This window comes from Polyodon spathula, chromosome 20, assembly GCF_017654505.1.
Source record: "Polyodon spathula isolate WHYD16114869_AA chromosome 20, ASM1765450v1, whole genome shotgun sequence".
NCBI lineage: Eukaryota > Metazoa > Chordata > Actinopteri > Acipenseriformes > Polyodontidae > Polyodon > Polyodon spathula.
Window position 1 is genome coordinate 12,637,254 of NC_054553.1, and position 20,578 is coordinate 12,657,831.

Sequence of the window (20,578 nt, forward strand, 5' to 3'; positions counted from 1 at the left end):
ATTTTCCAGTCTGTCGGTACCACCCCTGTGTCAAGAGAGTGCTGCATGATCTTGGTTAGCGGTTTTGGGTGTTTACGGCAGATGCATAATGTGTTTGTTTTTACGTGTGTGTTGATGTGAAAAGATTACATTAAAATTCGTTTGCTGTTCCGCCTGTAAACCGTTCCTCCTCCCTCATTGGATGCGCTGAGAACTGCGTCCCTACAAGCCGCAGACTCATGGGTTGAGAAGTGTTTGTTTCCGACAGTGGGGATTGAGCAGAGTACAGCAGGGCAGGCGGCAAGCAGGAGCTAAACTACTGGGGATCTGTGTTACCTGGGGCTGCAGCAGAAAGGAAGCGTTTCAGAAGTTTGTAACGTAATAATATTATTTATAAAATATGAGATAGAAATATTATTCAATCATGAATCTGAGGGGCCTGTTCCAGGACTTCAACCCAAGGTGAATCAATTTAAAAACTATTACTGTCTGGTTTCGTGTGTACTAATGAAGGCCCAGTGTGCATTCGTGAATTCAGCTAATCGGTTTACTTAATTTATTCACCGTGTCCACAATATATATATATATTATATATATATATCTATATATCTATATATATATATAGATATATTATAGTATTTTTTTTAAAGAAGTGTGTGTGTTTTTAACATGTTTTGGTTTAAAGCTTAGACAGATTGACGTGTGGTTGTGTGCCGTAAGCCTCGGACTAAAAGTGGAAGTGGATCTCAAAGAATGTGCTAGGAATGTGGGTAGCGAGTCAGTGTTATTGCGCGTGGGTTAAGCATATTTTTACATTACAATCTTCCGCTTGATATCTAGTATGCAAATATTATCAATACATTATAAGTGGACACATTTACTAATTCAAAACAGTTTACAGATGTGGTGTATTAAATTGTTTTAAATATAGAGCTGTAATATGTTTAAATGTTGTTGTTTTGTTGTGGCTGTTACAGGAAAGTACAATTAACTTTACTTATTTAGTCAGTTTTATAAACATTTGATTCGGACCACAGAATTAATTGGTGTATTTATTGTTTTTGCTGCGTGAACCGTTGCAGGGAATTGCACGAAAAAATGCAATGCTAGTACACAGACCCTGCAGTGCTCTTCTGCGGGTGCCGTCGTAGACCAATAAAACAACCTTTGTGTTTTGAGAATTAAAGCACTTTTAAAAAAAAAAAAAAAGAAAAAATCCATTCCGTTTTAAAACCAATTCCAATTCTTTCAAAGGGATTGGACTTTATATTTTAGAGACATAATTATGATTGTTAAATTGTTTTTATCTTGAAGCCGATTAAATTGACTAATAGTGACTGATTGCAAATTTGATCAGCATGTGTTGGAATTGATTAAAGGGAATGGGAGTTGGAACTGGTAAACAGTAATTGACCCGCACTGTGCTGGCGTTGTTTTTCTATACTATTGGTTTATCACCCCCTAAAGTACAGAACAGACGCTGTTTAACGTAGTCATTTATTTATTATCAGTTCCATAACAAATGTTTTAGTTGCCCTTTTTTTATTAAAATTAAGAAAATCAGTAATACCCTTTGAGTAAAAATACAAATAGCTGTATATGTTTTTTAAACACTTAATACAATTACTATATTGCAGTTTGAATTCAACAACTGTTGTCAGCATACATTTTATTCTGATAGTTTGGTTTAGGTTATTGATCAGTTCTTTAGATTATATGAGAGTAAGTGACAGACGTTGGGGAAACCGTGTGTTAAATACCCTGAACTGTAAATTTTGTAAATCCTTACTCCCATTCCTGTTGTATTTATGGTGTTTAGTTTTTGTATTTCATGTATATTAATTCTGTTGAATGGGTGTGTTTTGTTTCAGTAAATTCCTCATCTATGCCTCCTTGCTCCTGTTCTCAGTCCTTCTCTCACTGCGCTTGGATGGCATTATCCATTGGAGTTACTGGGCAGTCTTTGCCCCCATCTGGTTGTGGAAGCTGATGGTGGTTGTTGGTGCCTCGGTAGGGACTGGCGTTTGGGCTCGCAACCCTCAGTACAGGTAAGGAGATGCTACTATAAACAGGGTTCATACATGTGCTTCAAAGCCATCAAATCCAGTTCTGGAAAACTACGGTCATTTTGTTTTTGACACTTTTGATTCTTAAAAGAAAGAATGAAATCACATCATATTATGAATAAATGTTCAATACATAATTTAAAATACAAATCTATGGTTTTTATTCCTAAACAAAATTAATCGTACATGCGATGTTGACGCACCAACTTTCTTTGCAGCAGCAGCCTGAGAAACCACAGGATACGCCTCCAAGAGTTCAGCATAGTTTACACAAGTTACACAAGTCAGTGTAATCATGTACTCGGTGCACTGTGCTACATGGCCTGTTATGCTCTGAAGAGCGATCTCCATTCTTCATTTGAAAATACTGTATCCCAGTTAAACATAAATAGCATTGGGAAGAGTTGTATCCTATTTAAGCAGCAATCCCAGTTATCAGTACCCCACGATTAGGCAGCACCAACTGTAATAAACTTTAATAACAAAGCATATCCCAGATTACTTCCAACTACACTCTTCTCCTTGAAAAAAGATCCTGGGAAAATCAGTAGAATTTGATTTTAATGGTTGTAAAATCATGTCTTTGTCTTTTGATGACATAGCACCCAACAGGTAGCACTCTACCACCAATTTATGTAGTGACAATCCTGGTAATTTCAGAACTCAACAAATACATATTTTTTTTAAACCAAAGACTAGGTGAGATTCCAACTCTGCACAAGGCTTTTTTCACAGTTTTAGATCATTGCTTTTTATTTGTCTTCACCCAGGGCTGAAGGTGAAACGTGTGTAGAGTTCAAGGCCATGCTGATTGCTGTAGGGATTCACCTGCTGCTTCTCATGTTTGAAGTCCTGGTGTGTGACAGGATTGAGCGAGGAAACCATTTTTGGCTCCTGGTCTTCATGCCCCTGTTCTTCGTGTCGCCAGTGTCTGTGGCTGCCTGCGTCTGGGGGTTCAGACACGACCGATCCCTGGAGGTTAGTACAGTATTGCAGTCATGAAACGTTTTTGATTTCTGATGTTAAAGACTAAACTGTATGTATTGGCTTCCTTTTTGGGACATATACATCTTTATTCTATTCTTTAGTTTGATAATTAATATTGAGCAAGAACAGTTAACCCTTTTGTGGGATTAATTTGATAAAGTTGCTTGCTGCCAGTGCGCTGTCAAAGCCTTCTATCTCCCAGGTCGTGACTGAACATTTGCAGGGTTAAATAGACTGCAAGCTGAATGTAGTGCTGCTGAGAGGGGTACACAGCTGTATTCTGTGATTCTTTCAGGCAAAATACATTAGTGGTGTCCAGTAAAAATGAACAGTTTCACTGTATAAATCCACTTGCGTCTGTGATACAAACCTAACGTTTTTTAACCACATATCTGCGTATGTCGTGTACAAACCACAGAAATGCCAGTTACCTTCCATTTTGCACACTGGATGGCTTTATTTTGTTGTTGGTAGTATCAGTCTGTCTGAGAATCTTTTTTTTTTTTTTTGAGTAAAAAAAAAAAAAAAAAAAAAAAAAAAAGTAGGCCTATAAATGTAAAATAGGACAGTGGCTTGATGTAATATGCAGACAAGCGATTTTCAAAACTCAGCTAAACTTTGTGAATTTAGAACATGAAAGACAAACTATACAACACTTCTATTACATAATTTACAGTATATGGTGTCATTTAGTCTCTTGGCATGAATGGCTAAGGGATTTGGACTGTGCTGAACCACTTTGTTTAACTACACCCTGACTTTTTTTCTTTCTTCAGCTGGAAATTCTGTGCTCTGTAAATATCCTTCAGTTCATATTTATTGCCCTGCGACTGGATAAGATCATCAACTGGCCATGGCTGGTAAGAAACTAGAAAACGCTGTACATTTTAATTTCAAATCTCCAACACACGTCATGTGGATTGTACAAATATTATTAGAATGAATAGTTTTCTGGTTATGTTTGTTAATTTATTTTCAGATTTTTGGTTGACTTCAGATGTTTGTTCTGTGGCTACATTTGGTTTTAATTGATTTGAAGATGTTTCTCCAAACTGTCTTGCTCTTCAGTCATGTAGTTCTGTTTTTTCTTCCTTTAAGAGCCCTGTCTGCCAGTAACTGTATTCTCTTTATCAATGTCTAGGTTGTTTGCGTCCCTCTCTGGATTCTGATGTCATTCCTTTGCCTGGTTGTTCTGTATTACATTGTTTGGTCTGTACTGTTCCTGCGCTCGATGGATGTGATCGCCGAGCAGAGAAGAACTCATATAACCATGGCAATAAGCTGGATGACCATTGTTGTGCCGTTGCTAACATTCGAGGTATAGTCTCCAAAAAAAAAAAAAAAAAAAAAAAAGAATAAATAAATTAAATGAAACCCAAGCAGGGCTCACAAAATCGCTAGCCTGACGTTCCGGGACAACCAAAAAAATGTCGGACAACGTGTTTTTTTTTAGCTGCTTGCCCGACGGGCAATCTGATTTTTTACTCTATAACAAGGTAACATATCTGTGCTTTAATCAGACAGTGGTTTCTCAATCGACATTCTGCTCACAGATCATCCCGGCAAAACACGTTTAGAGGGATCAGTGTTTTTCATTGGTAATGCTTGAGTGATTTCTGGGGTGACGTACACATACACATTGCTTGTAACTAAATCCCGAGAGGATTGCCTATCTATCTAGTCAGCACACTGGTATATGTCACATGACTGTGTCTGCTTTGTTGAAACGAAGGTTAAAATGGACACTACGACAGCCAAAATATATACTTTTATATTGAAGGCTATTATTTTTAAACAAAGTTACAGGCTGGAATAACAAACTACAGTACACTGCTCACCAAGATTCACATTTTGTTATCTTGTTACCTTTATTAAATCGTTAATGTTATTTCCCAACCCTGGGAAAAAAAAACATTGAATACGATAATTATTATCACTGACTTAGCAGTTATTATCACTGACTTAGAATTAGCACTTCGCATGTAGACATCGCTTTTTTCATTTTTTATGTGATTGATAAAATGTACCGGTAATTTTACTTTAACTGAATGGTGTTTGCTTGTAACTTGGTGTTTGCTTGTAACTTACAGTACTGAGTGCAGCAACAGCCTCTGGTCCAAATCGTCAGCCCATTGTAGATATACTACATCCTCGCTATATGGCCTTCATTATACGATTTAAATACTGATTTTAAAAAAACAAAAAAAAACTAATCGAACTGCTGCTGATGTTGGCTCGTCAGCTCTATGCAACTGGCACGGCAAAGGAACACTGATTTATTTATTTTTTTTTTTGGGGGGGGGGGGGGGGGGGGGGGGGGGGTACTGTGTTCTTCAACGAATAGGATATAATCAGAATACTGAATGCAGCATGCTACAAATAGGTACTGTAATTGTAATTCTACTTTTGTTCACAGTCTCGTTGCTATTATTAGTATTAGTGCTAGTAGTGACAAATACTGTAATAAAGAATAAAACAGTACTAACATTATTAATTTAGCTAATGCCTTTATCCAAGGTGATTTCCTTAACTTACTCCAGCAGCTTACATTGTTCGTTCTGGATTGTCCTTTTAGCGAACAAAGGGCTATGGGCCGAAACAAGGTTGTTATAGCAAGGGTATAGTGTATTTAGTATTTGACTTCTCTTGCTTAATACATGACACTTGCACATTTGTTATTTAATTTTTGTTATTTTTCACCTCCCATAGTGTTCAGCATTTAACAGAGGTTATAAAGAAGTTTGGGTCAGAATCCAATATCATCCCTTACAAAAAAGTAACATACTGCAAGTATACTTGTGCCAAAATTGTCTGGTTTTAGTATACTATTGGTACCATTATACTGTCCTACTTTGGCACAAGTATACTTGCAGTATCCAACTTCTGTATCTTTTTTGTAAATAATGTAATGTAGTTCTCAAATATTTGACATTTCTTAGATTGTTCTCTTTTGCATACCTGCATTGTCTCTTACTAGATATGCACCTCCAGATTCTGACACACACTTCTAGAAAACCAGGGGCAACTACTGCTCTGGATCAAAAAGCTATAATGTGCTGCGGCTGCCTGCCTATGTGGATAACCATCAAAAAACTAGTAGAAACTAATTAAAACACAAGTTTGGGAAAAAGAAATGGAAGTCTGGAAAAAGTTTGGAATTTTGATGTTGAAAAAGTGTATGAACCCTGAGATACTGTACCTATATTGAGTACAGTGTACTTTGTACAAATCACAGTCCATAGGTCAATTATGGGCAACCTGCCTTTTTTTTTTTTTTTTTTTTTTTTTGGACAACCAAATGTCTACAATGGACTGCCTGAAGGGCAAGTACCATTACCAAAATTTTGTGAGCCCTGCCAAGGCAAATTTGGAAAAATAAATAAACTAACTGATTTCAGTTTTGGGAAGTATCAGTAACTTTCTTTTTTATTGTAGATTCTGTTGGTTCATAAGTTGGATGACCACAACAAGTTCCCTTATGTCCCAGTTTTCATTCCTTTGTGGCTGTCTCTCATCACTCTGATGGCAACAACGTTTGGTCAGAAGGGGGGAAATCACTGTAAGTATTGTGGGAAAGAAGCCCAGTAGCTTTAGTATCCTCAAGAGTATTTTTTATAAATGATGCAGCTTTATAACCCAACCCAAACTAACAAGAACCTCCCTCTCCCTCCTCAGTGTAGTGAAGTATGAAATGTCTAAACTGAGACCGGCCATTCCTTGGCGTTTGGTTAGCCTGTACTGAATACTGCTGTACTCATTTAAGTATATTAAAATATACTTTTATGCTTGTTTGAAAAAATGGTTTAGAAGTACACTGTAGAGGACATATTACAGGCAGATAAACAGTGGAATGACCGACGTAAAAGGGACATTTTTTCAGTTTATCAAATCATTTTGTTAACTTTCATATTAAAAATATTTGTCAAGGTATGGAATAACCCCTGTAGAATGCATCATTGTTTACTACTAGATTCTAATGGGGGCATAACGTAACCAATGCTGTTTAATAATAAACTTGATCAATGACCTTGTCCTCAGGGTGGTTCGGTATCCGTAAGGACTTCTGCCAGTTCCTGCTGGAAATCTTCCCTTTCCTCCGCGAGTATGGAAACATCTCCTACGACCTTCATCACGAAGACACTGAGGAGTCAGAGGACACTCCTACACCAGAGGCCCCCAAAATCGCACCCATGTTCCGCAAAAAGACTGGAGTTGTCATCACCCAGAGTCCAGGCAAATACTTTGTACCACCTGCCAAGCTTTGCATCGACATGCCTGACTAACGGCTGCTTCAGTCAGGTGATTGGAGAAATGAAGTGAGAGCTACCTGCCCTTGGGACTGTAATCAGAGGTTTTCTTTGTTTTTGGAATTGCTCTTCACTAGAACTTATGAGCCGTTGACTAAACAAAGACATTTTGTTTCCTTCAAAAGAGGGATTGTGGGGTGTGTTTTTTTTTTTTTTTTTTTCTGTCAGGTACCAAAAACAATACCTTTTTCTTTACTTGCCTTTGTATGACAAGTAAAGGGTATTAGCTTTGTGGTCCAGGATTAAAACCTGATTGGAACCAGTAGTATTGTGGTAAGACTTAATGAAAGATTGTCAGTAGGTGGGTTTTGAAGCAGTGTGATGTACGATTCAAATGTCATTCCTTTAGTTTCTACCTGTAACTGTTTAAAACCAGACATATTTTCAATTTTTCCTGTGGTCTTTACTAAAACTACTGAACTTTTAGTATCTTGAAAATCCAGTGCAGTTTTGCACGTGTGTAAATGTCCTCCTGATGATGGGGCCTTTGTTTTAAAAAAAATTAATTCTTAAATTCTCTGCAATCCAATTGCTGAGAAAGTTACCTGTTTGTTGGAAGAACAAAGTTTGCAGAAAATCCTAATTTGTTAAACAAAATGGACTAAGAGGAGTTGAGTTACTGATAGAATACATGTTAAACCTTTATTAAAGTGAAATCAGAGGAGTGGAGTTTCTGGTAGAATACATTTTAAACCTTTGAGACATTCTAGCCTGTGGTCTTTGGAAGATCCCAACCTATAAATGAATAACTACAAAATAAGAGCCCATTTTTTTTTTAAATTGCCTGTAACTCTTAATATAGATTGAGTAATTTTCCCACAGTGGAACATATACTGTAAGCCCAAATTATTAAACATCATACCATTTTGGAAACTGACCAACTTTAGTTGAAAGAAACTGAATTCAAAGGTTTTGGACAGCAACTTCTGTCTTGCTTTTGTGATAAATCTAGAGTTTCTGTCAGGCACTTTAAATTTGAACAATAAATGCATTACATGAATCCCTGTACAGTTTCATAACACACTGAACCCACAAAAATGATTAAAATGAATAGACTAGGGATGCACCATACATAATCAATCTGAAGTGAAACTTGTTAGTCTTTCATTGCTATTACAATACAGTGCATAGTAGAACCAGTGTACATATAATTTGGTTTGGTGAAGCTGGGTCTCAACATCTGGATTGTGTAGAAGTATTGAAATTGGAAGGAGACCAATCTGCATGATTATAAAGTAAGACAGAAGGTAGGTCTCAGCAGAGGCTTTGTTTTACTAACTTCTGTCTGAAGCATGCATATCTTGTTTTACTAATTTCAAATGGTGTACTGAATCTCAAATTTAAAAACATGAAGTCTAGGGAGACTAGTCCATGGTGTGTGTTTCTCTGCTGCTGTAAAATGGTCTTGGGTCTCTTGGCATAACAATATAACACTTAGTGAGTGCTTTGAATTGACTTGTTGCTGTGATATTTAAGATCTTTGTAGACCAGTAGTTTTATTTTTGATAGGCAAGTTGCTTTTGAACAGGTCATACAATTGAAAATAATCTGGTGGTGAGATTAGAAGCAGAGTGTATATACAAAGTTTTATTTTGATACCCTGTTCATTTTTTTAAAATAGGAAACGCTTCATTATGCATTTTATCTTTTATTTAAGTTATTTATACAATGTTTTTATTTGAGTTTTTTTTTTCTGGTTTTAATCAACTCAAACAGCTGTACAAACTTCTGCTTATGCATATAAGCTTGTGAATAAGAACCTGCACAGAATCAATTCCTATAACACATAAAGGCTAAAAACACAATACCTGGGCACCACCTACCCTGTTAAATATGTGATTATGTATTTAAGAATGTCAATGTTTTTCTTAACAGAGATTAGAGTATTGGTAGAATTTTGCAATCCTGAATTCAACAGTTGAGTGTGTGTGTCTTTAAAGGGGCCAGCGCTAAAATGTAACTGCCAGCAGGTACTACTAGTGTGATGCTTTGGTGGAACAGCAATGATAATTGATATTAAACCTTTAGAATTGGAAGCATTTATATTGTAAATCAATTATATACTATGTAAAAGTAGTGTTAACAAAAAACTGTTAGCAGGATGGCAGTGCAGGAAAAAATACTTAATCAAATTTGTGATAAGAATATGAACATTTGGTCATTATTTGCTCTAATTGTGTGGGTAATATATCCAGATAGAGAGAGAGATTTGTTTCTGTGTAGCTCAGAATATGCTATGCATTTTTTTTAAAAAAAAAAAAAGCTTTGTGTTTGATGTACAGAAAGAGCTCTCTCAGCAGGTCTGAGAGGATTGCAATGAGCGAGTACCACTGCTGATGTTTAGTGGACCAATTTATTTTGTGATTTTCTTTTTTTTTTTTTCCATTTTGGAAATTAGTTTATGTACTATCTGTTGGTATATATCTGTGTTCTAAAAAATAAAATGTGTGTAATATTGATGGTTAAACTTTTGTCTTTTAATGTAGATTGCAAAGCACAATGAAAAGAAAAACAAACAAAAAAAAAAAACACTAATGTCTACGTATTATGAAGTATAAGCACAAGCATCTCCCATGGTCATTTCTCAGTTCACTGATTCTAGTTTCAGTAACAGGAAATCACTGCACGAATATTCCCATGTGAAAGGATATTCTTAGTACAAAACCTTTCGAAAACTACAACAAAGATAACCTTATAGACGTTTTCTATTCATTACCAGCAATCTCGACTTGCCAATGCCACTTTCCTACATTAGATACAGTTTAATGTAACCACAGAAATGACAATATGCTCCAAAATATTTGTCCTTTTTTCCTCTTGGCTTGTGCAATTCTTAATAAAAGCTGTTTCATTTTACTATTTTGTAGTACATGGAAGAAGTCTACTTGATTTAGTTTCACACTGCTGGTTTCACAGACCCTCATTAGCACTAGTCTTGGACTACCTTACCTAAATATGAGGTCTCTGTATAGGAACACCTCGTAAGAGAACACTTTGCTTAAGGGAACACCCTTGTGGTGAATTTGATTTTTCCCATCGTCAGAAACTCGCTGCAACCCACGTATGTGGTTTCACACTACACAGGATTGTTACCCGGGTAGCCAGGAACTGGGTCGGCACCCGGGTAGGAGTGCCAGTGTGAAAGGGGCTTAGAGAGCACTATCCAGAAAATTTGTCTATTGTACTTAATCAAGTTTCTTACAGTTTTAGTTTTTACTTTTGCAGTTTACTGTGCAACTCTGCAAGGGATGCTTTCAAAAATATATCATACAAATATTAGTTGCTTATTCTCAAGAGTTAAAACCAGATATTCAACACAAGTTCACTGTATAAATATTTGACCCATACACACCATATAACATGAACAGTGAGTCCCAGAGAAACTTCCAGTCCCGGGAAGCCTTTTTATGGTGATTAATATATATATATATATTAAAGTAGTCGGTCATTGCGTGTGTCGATACACAGAGAATTTATATTTAAAAGCAATACTGTACAATGCACACCAGAGGGCAGAACATGGAAAAATAGGATTTCTGCATTTCAGCATACGACTCTTAGTGAAATCTTTGTTTCTGCGAGTATCACGTGACATGCTGCAGCCGCGCCTCTGTAGACAGGTTAGCGTGTTCTGAACCAAAGAAGATATTCCACCTACCTTTGATTAAACTGCTGGTTGGATGCAGAGACGCTTTCAGTAAACGACACTGCGCCAATGTAAGGTACAACACGTATTTTTTGTTTTACAGTTTGTGTTATATTACATGTAGTAATGATTGCATAGAAATAATGATAGTACTAAATGATTGTCCTTTCCAATTTTTTTTTTTTTTTTTTGACGAGTAATATCCCAGTGTTAAATATACGCAAATAAACTAATTTCAGTGATTAGTATTATTTTTTTGTAGTGACAACGCAATGGTATTTTGTAATGATGTTGCATTACAGTCAGATGTAGTGATTGATTTGGTTTTGGTTGTTTTCTCTTTTCTTTGCAGAAAGGCGCGTTTAACTACCAACAAATGCACGAGTGAAAACCGATATAGTGTAAAAGCGAGCAGAGCGCTGTACAGTACAATGCAGGTAGGCTGCCTATCATTCAGACAGCCTTATGCCGGGTTACTTCTGAATGGTATCAAAACAATCGAGACACGCTGGAGACCCCTGCTGTGTGAACATAGGAACTGCACTCTGGCGATTCACATCGCTCAGCAGGACTGGGAAGACGCGGTGTGGAGAGAAATGCTCACAGAGAGACTTGCGATGACAACCGAACAAGTCCAGCAACTGGTGGATCAAGGAGAGAGGTTCGGCAGAGGAGTTATTGCAGGTAGAGCCTTGATGAAGGAGAGTGCAGTACGGTGTAATGTTTGCAGCAAAGTAGTCCCTGAACCCCAGGACTGTATCTGCTTTGTAAAGCACTTTAGAAATGTAAATGTTATTTTCAGACATGGGTAGCTGTTTTTCCATGTGTCATGCTGTACTTTTACATACATCTTGTTATGGACATTCTGTTTTCTCTGTCTGCCACTGTGTGGATGACAGTAAAGGTATCCAAATAGATTTTTTTGTCCGTTAACGGTCCTTTTGCTGTTGTCTACAGGCCTGGTTGACATTGGTGAGACCTGGCAGTGTCCTGAAGAGCTGTCTGCTGAAGAGATGAGGGACCTGGAAACCAAAGCCCTGCTGAACGGCCTGGAGGAGAAGTACCTGACTCTGGTCTCCAATCCCAGGTGGCTGAGGGAGCCTCTGTACTCCAGGGGGCGCAAGGACGTGTGGACAATAGAGATTCCTGAGCGCCTGATTCCATCGCCCTGCTCAGTGTGATGTCTGCCTTAAGACAAGCGGTGTCTCCTGGAATGGGCCTTTCATCCATCCAGGGAGTGCTTTAGAAACTCGCAACAGCGCTCAGCAGCCCCCATCGTTTTCAAGAATGTCTGTTTAAACTGTCATGTCCATTTTAAATTCAATTCAATTCAATTTTATTTGTATGGAGCGCCTTTTGCAACAGGTCGCCACAAAGCACTTTACAAAGGCAAAAACAATACATATTACTGAACAACAGTAAACATTTAAAAAAGAACAGAATAAAAACAAAATAGAATATATAAACTGTATTACAAAAACATGATTTTAATCAAGATAATAATAATAATAATAATAATAATAATAATAATAATAATAATAATAATAATAATAATAAAAAAATTAATAAAAAACAGTGGGAACAAAATGGTGGCAAGCGGATCATCTGGATGAAAATGCCAGGCTATAGAAATTGGTTTTTATTCTAGACTCGAAAACATTGACTGAGAGGGCTTCTCTAATTGTGATGGGCAAGTTTTTCCATAATGTAGGTGCCATATATTTAAAATTAACTGAAAATAGTACTGTTGATTTTAAACAGTGCTTGCCCTGAGTATTAAACAGAAGATTGCCTGCCATCTGTAGCCACCGTGCTGATGCTACACTGATGTTGTCTTGAGGATGGCTGCAGATTCCAGAATGCAGGACTCCAGTCTCTGTGATGTGCAAAGTACAGTGGTGTTCAATGTATTCATGATACTAGAAATGGAGCCACTTATATAAGCTGCCCTGTAAGGGGATCTTGTGTAAATGTGCAGTGCTGCCTCCACCGCTAACCAAGAGTAGTCTGTGATTTTGACCTTTGTTTTTACCTGTATATTAATCAGATATGTATCATAGTTCAAAATGAATGGAATATTAATTTTATAAGTGGTATGGTGAAACTGTATAATGTTCTTGGGCAGGGGGTTATTATTATTATTATTATTATTATTATTATTATTATTATTATTATTATTATTATTATTATTATTTCCCCAAAACTGGAGGTTTGAAATAAACTTGTTCCAAAAAGTTTGCTCCAGGAACTAAAATCTATGGATTTCAAAATAATCTGCTTTGAAAATGTTTTGGGGACTTGCAGCTAATAAATGAATGATCCACTGTGCTTGTTCAAAGTACCGCACAACATGAAATAATAACACATACATCTTAAAAAGCACCAGCTTCATATGAGGTATTCAGCTTGTCACTTGCTTTGTCTCTATGGTCTCTTAGTAGCCTGTACAAACCAACAAGAAATCGTCCAGTCTCGAATGACTAACAGGCATAACCAAAATATGTCATGGTCTTTGTGCTATGTCAAGCTAATTCACAGTAAGAAATTCTGATTTTGAATGAATTGCTCACTTTGTCTAACCTTGGTTGGTTAAAGGTGTTTTCATATTTCTGTACAGGTCAATTCCAAACTGCTTGTATAGAGGATGTAAATATTGTGCACGTTTATTCAAAATAATACTATTAAAGAGCAATACAAAAAATAGTGAAACTGATGTTTGTGGAATAATAGTAGTTTTTTTTTTATTGAAGTCCAGACCTTGGGTATAGGTTTTACATATCATGCACATTAGCAACAAAGAATATTTTAAAATAATACCAGTTTTATTGGCAGTCAGAAAAATAGAATATTAAAGTACTCTAGTGGTTCTTGTTGGGCCCCATGTACACTGGGTTCCTGTTGGCCCCTCTGGTAGAAGGGGGCCCGCTGGGAGAGGGGCAGTTGCAGTTGGTGCAGTGATAGTGGTGTGGCAGTGCCCGGTGGTGGTACGACGATCCAGACATGGAGAATGCAGAGGCAGCTGCCATCACGGGCATGGAGAACCAGGGATTGCAAAAGGGCAGCCAGCTGGCTAGGTGGGCCTGGATGGGGGCAAAGTCAGGGTACATGGACGAGAAGCCTGGGAAGCCCATCATTGGCCCAAACCCAGGAGCCGGCACTGGGGGCATGAAGTGGTAGACAGATGCAGTTAGGTGGACCTGCAGGCTGTGAAATAGGGGTACAGCAAACCTGGGCAGCACATCGTCACCTCCGGTGGTTCAACGGGGGGTGCAAAATTGTATGCAGAGCCAGGCACGGAGGCATGGTTACTGTGCGGGGAGAGAAGAAATGGGTCAGAAAGTTTCCAGTCATTTCCAGATCTCCAACAGTATTTAATTGGGGCCTTGCTGTGTCTGCTTGTGCTACATTACTGGTGTCTGCATTGTCGTCAGCCCCAGCCTGTGAGCCTTGATCTTGTGAAAACGTATCTCCTGTAGAAGGTGCCTCCTGCTGGAGGCTTCGAGCAGTACAAGCTTCTTTATTCTGAGTGGCGCTGTAGGGAAACACGCCTTTAATGCCGACTCTTCTCTTCATATTCCCCAGCAGAACTCTTTGGAAGTTAGCGTTGTAGTAAAACTGAAAGAAAACAAAGAAAAAAGAGTTGTATGACATTTGGTGAAGAAATTTTTCTGATAAAAGGGGCTCTAAACCTCACGATGACATTATTATATATTTCATTTCTGATGTTTTTTTTTCTTCTTTTGAGTCTTTTAAGCACATATCCTTTAAATCCCTTATGAGATGGAACTGTAGAAATAGTTTTTTTTCATTCAAAGTAAGTTCTCAGGACAAATGTATTGATCATTTGTGATTCAAGGTGTTAATTATATGTATGTATATATAATCCGTATGTCAGCACTGTTAGATTAAAGTGAAGTGACTTTGATAGCATTCCACCTAGATAACGAATAGCTATAAATAAATATAAAAACATTTGGATATCAGTATATTTATTTGATCTGTAAGGTGGCATTTCTAAATATGGCTGCTTAAACCATTAAACAAGGCGTGTCTGGTTGTTTGCATATTTTTAAAGACAAAAATATATGAAAGATAAATGCAATGGTGTGATAAACAATTTTTGTTGAAAGCAAGGCTTTTAAATCTGTATTTTTAAAAGAAAGTTCCATCAAAAGAGTACTGAGATGTTGTTATGGGGTGATTTCTAACACTTTCATTACATCTTTCAAGCAATAATTGAATGATATCATTTGAATTATGATTCAACCTAAAAGAATACATTTTCAAAGTATTTGCACCAGAATTTATTAACTCCTTTCTTTTTTTTTTTTTTTAAAGAAAAACACCCGTTAAAAATAAATAAATAAATAAATAAAATAGAACCAAGTAACTGTATAATAACCTCTTGTGTCCCTGTGTACACTGGATATTAGCATTTCAAAAAGTGTGAGCTTTGATTTATTTGGGTCTCAATTATCAATAGTTCAAAGGAGAATGCAGCCCAATGAATAGAAAGCTTTTGGTTCTCAAAGGACGGTCTCAAGTGGTTTCAGTTTTGTTAGAGTAGAATGTGTTTTCTTTCAAGAAATAGCAGTTATTAAACAGTGATTATACAGATTGCAAACATGGACCTGTGGGGGCAGTCCCTGTGGCAGTCTTGTGAAAGCCTGATTGGATTTTAGTGCAGACTGAGCTGATGAATGAAGCTTTTCGTGATGCCCGTCTCAAACACCCTGAAGGGACCGTTTGCTTCCCGGACCGCTTGCTTCCCTAATCTCCATCTTGAACAAGCTGTCATCAACAAGTTTCCTTCATGGTTCCAGGTGATGGACTTGTAGCTTGCACTCCCTGTCATTTTCTACAGTCTCTGCGGGAAGGTGAGAGACAGGAGATCACAGTCCTGAAGTCTGGTTCTCTTTGGGATGATATATTTGGTCAGTTCTGATACAGTGCTCTCTTCCAGCATGGACCCTGGAGCAGTGTTGCTCTCTTGGTCTGAAGAAGGTCTGTTCTTGACGCTTAGTTTAATTGATTTATTCAAAAATCTTTTCTGTCATATTGAGATGAAGAGGTGGTCATTACAACTGACAAAGAGTTAACTTGTTCTCTGGTAGATCCTTCTTTATCATCTTGTCTATCTTGTTTTATAGACGTTTTAGGCAATGACATTTTCAAACCCAAAACGATTCTAAATGTCCCTTCTGTTGATATACTACAGTTTGAGCTGTGTACCAGTGGGATTTCTTCTTAGAATGGACAGATGAGAGCAGAACTTCCGTGGATGTGTTTGAGTTTTCCAAACTATAGAATGCTGTGACATCAGATGTAATCACTGGGTGCGTTAAGTAAATGAGCCGCTCGGAGTGAGAACGCACAGAACGCACACTGAGATCATTTAAATGACTTAACACCCTGCTCCACGAGAGCGCCGAGCGACATTTAAAAATGGAGAATAATAATTATTTGCTTGTTTGTGTTTCTGAGGTGATGATAGATGAAATGGCCCTGTGTGAAGTTATTGTCCCCTGCTGTACCTCACTGAGTTCGGCGCGCTGTTTGGACTGAACTTCATATCTGGCTGTGTTTAATATCGACAGTACTGATATTAATAATGAAAATTATGAATAATAGTAAGACGACAAGCCTAATAATAATACATTAATAACCCTAAAACAGCTCTACATTTTTTAAAAATGAAATGAAATGATACAAATTCGAAAACAACAATTTTTACCATCTTATTTAGGCAATTTATACATATTTTACATAACGCGCCCACTGTACTAACTGCTCCACACGTATTATGATGTCATACATCATGCTTTGCAAAAAAAAAAAAAAAAAAAGGATTTATTTATTATTTTATCCCAGGATATTTAACCAAAGTGCCTGTCTGTATGTATCCTAGAAAGTTTTAATACCTCCATCAGATTATAAATCGAAATTATATATCTACAAATGTGTGTACTATACATGTCTTTATACATTGTTTAATATCGTTCAATTTAAAGAAAATTAAATAATGAGTAAAAATTACAAATCAACATTTGGAAGGGTATTAGCACTATACAATGTACAACCGTTTCTGTAGTGATACATTTTAATGGTATCAGCGGAATATGTATACACAATACACAAGCTTTCCAGACTTTTATTAATTTTAGGTGAGAAGTGGAAACTGCTGTAAAGAAAGTTTATCACCCAAGTCATTTCAGCCTCCAGAAAAAAACAAAACACAAGTACCAAAATAACGTGCCCTGTACACATCCACTTTTAATGAGCTACGTATGTCCTGTAAACTAAACTAATATATTCGCTTTCTACATACAAGATGAATACCCTTATAAAAGTTCCTCATAGTACATGCATAGCAAAGGCAAATCAAATACAGTTATAGCATAGGTAAGCATTGTAAGCACTGAGGGGTATGGTATAAGCAAAGCACGGTAAGCTTATATACAGATGTATATAAGATGTATTGACCCCTGTAAGCCCCTGTAAACGTAAATCGCTCTCGAAAGAAATGTGGAAAAATAATGAAAATGCCAGCAGTCTGTTACTCAGAAACATGATATAAAATATTTTAACATGGCATATTGCAGTAAGTGCGGTAATTGCTATGTATTTGACTTAATATATGTTTTACCTTTTTACTTAAAGATTATTATTGTTATTTTTTAGTTTGTGATGATGCCATTTGCCATTGTGATAGTTGGCACTATGCTGCAGTCTTCCCATTGTGACGTCTTGGAACCCAAGTTATCTTCCAACACTGTGACACAATATGTCATTTAACACATAGCTGGTTTCTGACTATTTAGATGCCAGTTGCTCTTAAAATCAGTTAGAAGAAGTATTGTTTTAATAATAATATGGCAGCGACTGAGCCAACAATAAAAATAGAAAAAGAGGGCATGGAGGTTGCTGACCAAAGTTCAGCCCCGGCTGTGCCTAGCACCTCTTCTCATCAGTTTGAACCTATCGATTCCAACAAAGAAGCAGCAAAGTCGATTTTCCATTCGGTGTCTTCAATCTGCGATCAAACGGCAGCTGGGGACTCTGAGCTGAGGTCGATGCTGGAGGAAAACGCGTTACAGCTGCTGACCGAAGAAACTGTTCTGAAGAAGTCGCGTCTTGCATTGTGCCACGGCGGACTGATAGTGGACGGCGAGTTCCTCTCCCTTACTTTCCCACGGAAGCTTTGGAAAATCGTGGAAAGCGAGCAGTTCAAGTCTATTAAGTGGGACCAGGAAGGGAACTGCGTGGTGATCGACGAGGAGTTCTTTAAGAAGGAAGTTTTGGAAAGGAAAGGCCCCCTCAGGATCTTCGAGACCGACTGCATGAAAAGTTTCATTCGGCAGCTCAACCTCTATGGATTCAGTAAAATCCGCCAGGACTACCAAAGGTCCGCTTCATTGACTGACTTCTTGGCTGAGGAAAAGGAAGCGGCAATACTGACCAAGGTGAAAAAAAAAAAAAAAAAAAAAAAAAAGGATTCAGATGTAACCAAAAATAGTATATGTATGGAAACATTATTCTAATATAAATCAAAGCATGTTTTTATGTACAAAAATACATCTTACATTTAAGTCATGCCAATAGTCAAACTACCAAATATTGGATATTTAAATAATGTTAAAATGTGTTTCAGTTTCAGTTTTACTACAATCCCAATTTCAGAAGAGGCTGTCCCAACCTTCTAATGAGAATGAAGCGACGGGTTGGAATTAAAAGCGCTCTTCCCATCAGCGGCTCTCAGGAACCAGAGTGCATTGGGGCCGGCCAGCTGAGAGCACAAACTTCCACGGACCACATCACTTCAGAGGGGCAGCAAAGACCCCACCCCCCCTCTGCCAGTGAAACAGTGCCCAATATAACAGAGGCACCTTCAACCAGCGTGGGAGCCAAGGGGACCAACAGAACTGCTACCAGAAGCCTGTCTCCACTGGCCACCCTGGGAAGGGCAGGGGATCACGGGGGAAAGGCAAACGACTTGCCCCAGCTTCTCCCCCCACATCACGGCCCGCCTGCCCGCTCCACTAGCCATGCCATGGAGACGAGCAGTAGCACCACCACATCTGCAGCTGCATCTGTCTACCACTTCATGCCCCCAGTGCCAGCTCCTGGGTTTGGGCCAATGATGGGCTTCCCAGGCTTCTCGTCCATGTACCCTGACTTTGCCCCCATGCAGGCCCACCTAGCCAGCTGGCTGCCCTTTTGCAACCCCTGGTTCTCCATGCCCATGATGGCAGCTGCCTCTGCATTCTCCATTTCTGGATCGTCGCACCACCACCGGGCACTGCCACACCACCATCACTGCACCAACTGCAGCTGCCCCTCTCCCAGCGGGCCCCCTTCTACCAGAGGGGCCAACAGGAACCCAGAGTACATGGGGCCCAACAAGAACCACTAGAGTACTTTAATATTCTATTTGTTTGACTGCCAATAAAACTGGTATTATTTTAAAATATTCTTTGTTTCTAATGTGCTTGATATGTAAAACCTGTACCCAACAGGATTTAGTGGCCTTAGCTGTAAAAACTGTCGGTAACATAGATATTGTCCACTGAGAATACCAATAAGACCTTACAGGTGTCACTGCCATAAACAAGTGGACCACAATAGCCTAAATTCACAGCATCTAGAATAGCATTCCAGAAAGCCCATTTATAGTTTTACCAAAAAGCAGGCTATGCAACTGGTTTCCAAGATATAGCTTTCAATTGCTTAGCCAGTACGGTGTCAGTATTGTGTAAATATATTAGAGCAAGCAATCCTGTGTCACCGCATTGTAATTATGTCATATCATTCCACTCATAGCAAGCAAGGCATGTCACTGTATTGTGATGTCATTGCATTCCACCTGTAGGAACGTGGCAGAGTGACATCACTGATTGAGTCTAACACAGTGGGTTTCGCAAATTGAATCTCTGACACATATTCTGTACTACATTATATAAAAGCTGCATCTCCCTGTTGCAAGTCAGTTTCAACCACAATGAGCAAGACGGTCAATTGGACAGATTTTTAAGAGAGCTGATAGTAGATAGTAGATTCAGTATGCAACTCTGAATCTACGAGAAGAAAGACTCGAAACTGATTATTGAAAATAGACTGTTACACATCCTGAAGAATCCTTCCAGAGCAATTTAAAGACCTTTCATATTTGTTAGAATCAGTGTAAATGCTTCATTTGTTAAGCAGAAATCTGATCCCCCAGCTACCTGCATGTTGATAATTAAACTCCCTTCTGCTGTCAGAGGTATTCCACCCAGTGTGAATCCTGCCATAGGCCTATACATCTTCAACCTAATTAAGTGTCTGAGTCATTTTTCATGCACTGAAATAAAACAAATGCATAGCTTTTCTGAGAAACAGTTCAAGTCATTTATCAGTTCATGATGCCGTCATCTCATATTGTAATAACGTTTAGCAGATTTGAATAGATGTGACATCTTAAAGTAATGGCAAAGATTCATATTGTATTACTATATAAAAAATAACCAAGTCTATTATTATTATTATTATTATTATTATTATTATTATTATTATTATTAGTAGTAATAGTATTATTCATTTAGGATATGCATTAG

General features: G+C 37.9%; 3 protein-coding genes across 4 annotated transcripts; all 3 read left to right on the plus strand.

The window, feature by feature from the left end:
* Positions 1-201: 201 nt before the first annotated feature.
* LOC121295692 (transmembrane protein 185A-like) lies at positions 202-9,806 on the plus strand. Its single transcript, XM_041220659.1, has 7 exons — positions 202-441; positions 1,851-2,027; positions 2,816-3,023; positions 3,809-3,892; positions 4,174-4,350; positions 6,468-6,591; positions 7,071-9,806. Exons 1-7 carry the CDS (start codon positions 404-406, stop codon positions 7,313-7,315), a joined length of 1,053 nt encoding a protein of 350 aa, XP_041076593.1. The 5' UTR covers positions 202-403; the 3' UTR covers positions 7,316-9,806.
* A 1,127-nt stretch (positions 9,807-10,933) lies between these two features.
* On the plus strand, positions 10,934-12,428 carry LOC121295745 (protein EOLA1-like). Of its 2 annotated transcripts, none has more exons than XM_041220747.1 (3): positions 10,934-11,061; positions 11,338-11,669; positions 11,943-12,428. In XM_041220747.1, the coding sequence occupies exons 2-3, from the start codon at positions 11,417-11,419 to the stop codon at positions 12,164-12,166; spliced, it is 477 nt and encodes a 158-aa protein (XP_041076681.1). In that variant the 5' UTR covers positions 10,934-11,061; positions 11,338-11,416; the 3' UTR covers positions 12,167-12,428. The 2 variants fall into 2 exon arrangements, with proteins under 2 accessions (XP_041076681.1, XP_041076682.1); XM_041220748.1 differs by having other exon boundaries at positions 10,934-11,056.
* Positions 12,429-17,899: 5,471 nt separating this feature from the next.
* Positions 17,900-19,398, plus strand: LOC121295900 (heat shock transcription factor, Y-linked-like). Its single transcript, XM_041221022.1, has 2 exons — positions 17,900-18,448; positions 18,637-19,398. The coding sequence occupies exons 1-2, from the start codon at positions 17,900-17,902 to the stop codon at positions 19,396-19,398; spliced, it is 1,311 nt and encodes a 436-aa protein (XP_041076956.1).
* The last annotated feature ends 1,180 nt before the right edge of the window (positions 19,399-20,578 follow it).